Source organism: Mastomys coucha, unplaced genomic scaffold (genome assembly GCF_008632895.1).
Source record: "Mastomys coucha isolate ucsf_1 unplaced genomic scaffold, UCSF_Mcou_1 pScaffold17, whole genome shotgun sequence".
NCBI classification, from domain to species: Eukaryota; Metazoa; Chordata; class Mammalia; order Rodentia; family Muridae; genus Mastomys; species Mastomys coucha.
The window spans coordinates 10471620-10476214 of record NW_022196899.1 but is presented as its reverse complement, the minus strand read 5'-3'; the positions used below and the strand labels follow the sequence as shown (position 1 = coordinate 10476214).

The following is a 4595-nucleotide window of genomic DNA, read 5'->3' as shown; positions in this document are numbered from 1 at the left end:
TTTTCTCCTTCTTCCTCTTCTACATGCACTCCTTCTAAGGCATTTCCCAACACTCCATTCTCCATTCTGGCCAACTCCAGAAGTGACTTCCCATAAGAAAAGAAGGCTTCTCCACACTCATTAGCTGTTTCTCCATACTTCTTACCTAAAAGACTAGCTGCTTCCTGGAATGCATTAACAGCTGCTGGAACGTCACCCATCACCAGATGTTTCTGTCCTACTCCCAGTAGTTTCTTAGCTTCACTATCCATATCCAGACTTTAATCCCAGCACTTGGGAGGCAGAGGCAGGTGGATTTCTGAGTTCAAGGCCAGCCTGGTTCAGGAAGAGAAAATGGCAGATTCTGATGTGCTTTTTCTAATGGGTTCTCCTACTCCTTGATTTTCAGAACTGAAGACATCAGGTTGTGCTAAAATCCTTGCAGCTGTGCTCCTTGGATCCAAACTACTGCTGGTAATTGCTGTCATTGTCATTTACAGGCACAAGATGCAAAGTGCCTAAATGTAAGTTAGGAGGGATAGAGATGTATTTGTTAAATTTCTATTACTGTAATAGAAATCAATCCTTGTCTAAAATAGTTTTTGGATAAAAGGGTTTATTTGGCCTTTATTTCAGTGTCTCATGAGTCCATAATGCTGGGAAGTAGTGGCAGTCAATAAAGACAACTGAGTGCTCACATTCTTAACCATAAAGGATGAACCAGATTGAAGAAATAGGAAGTGAAAAAGGTGTTTAACTTCAAAGTTCAGTATTTGTGAAATACTTCTTCTAGCAGTGCTGCAACACCTAAATCTTCCAAAGAGCAATACCAACTGGGAACCAAGATTCAGTATCCTACTTAGTATAAAGGGAACAATTCGTGTTCAAACACCAGATTGATGCTAGTCTATGGAGCTCAGAGAAGGGGAAAGATCAATAGGAGGGTCATGCTCTTTATTACACATTATTTAGACATAGAGCTTCCTCAAGAATATCAAAGGGTACTTTGAGACATCCTAACTTTCCAGAAAGTCTGTTCATATTGTAGAATTGTCAGTCCAGGAACAATAGGGATGCTCAAGGTGTTTTAGAAGATAGGCTGACCCTTGGCCTGGGGGTTGGATAGCCTGTATTAGCCTCAAACTTCTATTTGAGGTTATTACAGAAAAAGACAAAGAGTGCATGGAAAAGATCAACCTAGATTATGTGCCAAAATTTAGACATTTCATGTGGCCTGTAAAAATGACTGTGTCTGCTTTGATCTGGCTGTCATCATGGAGAATAGACTTAGAAGATTACATGATTCAGGAGCTAGACTGAAATTCTACATGTTACTTTGTTGATATGGGTATCTTATTCACTCAGGACAGGAGTGCTAAGAGAAGAGCTGTATCAGGGACACCATAGAACTAAGAAAATTTATAAATGATGAATGAAGTATCCAGTCAGAATTAATTCTCCATAGTTTTCCCTTTCATCCTCCACCACACTGGAGCCTAAATATCTGCCAACACCTTCCTAGTAGGGGAACAGCATGGAAATAGATGCTAATGAGAAGCCATTGAAGACTCCTCAAAAGACAACATTAGAAGGACAACTTCAGCTCACAATTTCCTGTTGTTTTTTTATTGCTATAGGCATTTGTATTATTATCCCAGAGCTTTAATGTTGTGCATATTGAGTTATGTTTTTGGTATCTTTATTTTCATTATTAAAATAATTCAAGGATGTCTATAGTAATGTCTATTCTTGGTTGTCAATTTGACTATATCAGGAAGGAATTTCAATCCAGAATTGGAAGGCATACCAACCAAAAAGGAGTTGGAGAAACCCAATATTACTTGGCGTATTATTGATGAGGTGATTTTAAAGCTCAGAGAAATTGCAATTCTAGAATGAATATGTTATGTAAAACATAAGCCTCCACAATGGTAAGGCCCAGAGATATGCCCTTCATCAATCTTATAAGATACAAACTGGTGAAGGGCACAAAGACATTTGAAGAGTTTTATTCTTGCCCTTTTCCTTGTGCCAGACCTTAGGGTTGGGGATGCTGATGCTCAATTGAATGAACTAAATGCGAATGGTTTAATTAGGCCCTGAGGTTGCAAAGTCCAGGAGGCAGCATTGAATCAACAGAGACAAGGTGATCATAGTTATTATAATGGGCAGAATAGACAAAACAACATTCATAATGACCTAGCCCATAATGGTTAGCACAAGAAAGGTCAAGTTTACAATGGCATAACTCATATGCACCTTTGATACTGGCATTCATGGTATTTCCAGGACTAAAATAGATAGGAAGCCTACTGCATATATGTTTGATCTGTGTAAGCAGAAAAGTTATCAAACAAATGAGACAATGGCTTTGTTGGTTCATAGCAAAAAAAAAAATTAATCTTGTCCAGTACATCAATTTGTAGACTTGAACCAGTTTGCAGACCCAGATCCCCTTGAATAAATATGTGACCAGGTTCCGCTGAGGAAGAATCTTGATAAAACAACTAAAAGTTTTGCTATTAGTCTTTCTCCTGTTTTTCACAAGAGGAATCTTTAGCCCTTTATAAGGGTAACTGTACACTGGGGGAAAGGAAATAATCAGATGTTCCATGGTGTATTGGATACTGGCCTGAACGGACTCTGAATCCAGGAGATTCCAAGAAATATTGTTGCCCTCCAGTTAAAGTACCAGTTTATGGAGGTGTGGTGATTAATGGAGTTTTGGCTGATGGCTGACTCACAGTAGGTCCAATAGGTCCTCAAACACATCCTGGTATCATTTCTGCAGCTACAGAATGTATAAATGGGATAGAAATATTGTGAAGTATATCTAACTTCTAAGTTGGCAGAATCCTCGCATTGGATCCCTAATGTGTAGAGTGTGTGATATTATGGTTGTAAAGGCTAAATGGAAGACTTTAGTGTTGCCTCTGCCAAAGAAACTAGTGAATCAAAACCAGTATCTTAGTCATGGAGAAATTGCAGGGATTGTTGTTATCACTATATCTCCGTTTATCTCTCAAATGTGACCTGTGCAGAAGACAGATGGATCATGGAGAATGACAGTTGATGATTGGAAACTAAATCAGAATTCAGAGTTCACCTTGATAGCTTTTTTCCTTTGATGGGTATGAAGTGTCCTTCCTTATCTTTTTTTGATAACTTTTGGTTGAAATTTGATTTTATTCAGTATTAGAATGGCTACTACAGCTTATATCTTGGGACCATTTGCTTGGAAAATTGTTTTCCAACCTTTTATACTGAGGTACTGTCTGGATTTGTCACTGAGATGCATCTCCTGTATGCAGCAAAATGCTGGGTCCTATTTCATATCCAGTCTGTTATTCTAAGTCTTTTGGGGGGAATTAAGTCCATTGCAGTTAAGAGATATTAAGGAAAAGTGATTGTTATTTCCTGTTATTTTTGTTGTTAGAGGTGGAATTATGTTTGTGTAGCTATCTTCTGTGGGATTAGTTAAAAGATTACTTTCTGGCTTTTTTTAGGATGTAGTTTCCCTCCTTGTGTTGTCATTTTCCATCTATTGTCATTTTTAAGGCTGGCTTTTTGGATAGATACTGTGTAAATTTCATTTTGTCATGAAATATCATGTTTTCTCCATCAACATTAATTGGGAGTGTTACTGGGTATAGTAGCCTAGGCTGGCATTTGTGTTCTCTTAGGGTCTGTATGACACCTGTCCAGGATCTTCTAGTTTTCATAGTCTCTAGTGAGAAGTCTGGTGTAATTCGGATAAGTCTGCCTTCATATATTACTTGACATTTTCCTTACTGCTTTTATTATTCTTTCTTTGTTTAATGCATTTGGTGTTTTGATAATTATGTGATGGGAGCAATTTCTTTTCTGGTCCAGTCTACTTGGAGTTCTGTAGGCTTCTTCTATGTTCATGGGAATCACTTTCTTTAGGCTATGGAAGTTTTCTTCTATAATTTTGTTGAACACTGACCCAGACATTTTAGAATGGCAGCCATTCTAATATTGAATAAAATCAACTTTCAAACAAAAGTTATCAAAAAATGATAAGGAAGGACACTTCATACCCATCAAAGGAAAAAATCTACTGAGAGGAACTCTCAGTTCTGAACATCCATGCTCTACATGCAAGGGCACCCATGTTCATCAAAGAAACTTTACTAAAGCTCAAAGCACAAACTGCTCCTCACACAATAATAGTGGGAGACTTTAGCACCCCACTCTCATCAATGGACAGATCATGGAAACAGAAAATAAACAGAGACACAGTGAGATTAACAGAAGTTATGAACCAAATGGATCTAATAGATATTTATAGAACATTTCTTCTTAAACCAAAAGTATATAGCTTCTTCTCCGTACCTCATGTTACCGAATAGGCATAGAATATGTCTTCCTGAAGAGACCACCAATTGCACAGGCCTTAATATCAACAACTAATAAATGGTACCTCATAAAACTGAAAAGCTTTTATAAGGAAAAAGATACCATCAATAGGACAAAACAGCAGCCTACACAATGTGAAAATATTTTTACCTATTATACATCTGACATAGGATTAATTTCCAAAATATATGAAGAAATCAAGAAAATTGCACCTTCATTTAATGTTTGCTCTAAAA

At 37.4% G+C, this 4595-nt stretch overlaps 1 protein-coding gene across 5 annotated transcripts in view; it reads left to right on the top strand.

Moving 5' to 3' along the window:
• LOC116094963 (tyrosine-protein phosphatase non-receptor type substrate 1-like) overlaps positions 1 to 4595 on the top strand; it is a 41598-nt gene that overhangs the window by 26033 nt on the left and 10970 nt on the right. For 2 of the 5 annotated variants that reach the window (XM_031376375.1, XM_031376379.1), the window contains one exon: positions 389 to 1715. In XM_031376375.1, coding sequence (XP_031232235.1) covers positions 389 to 501 — 113 coding nt within the window. In that variant the 3' untranslated portion in view covers positions 502 to 1715. Of the gene's footprint in view, positions 1 to 388; positions 1716 to 4595 lie in introns of those variants that run through there. The other 3 variants (XM_031376377.1, XM_031376376.1, XM_031376378.1) reach the window with 3 other exon arrangements.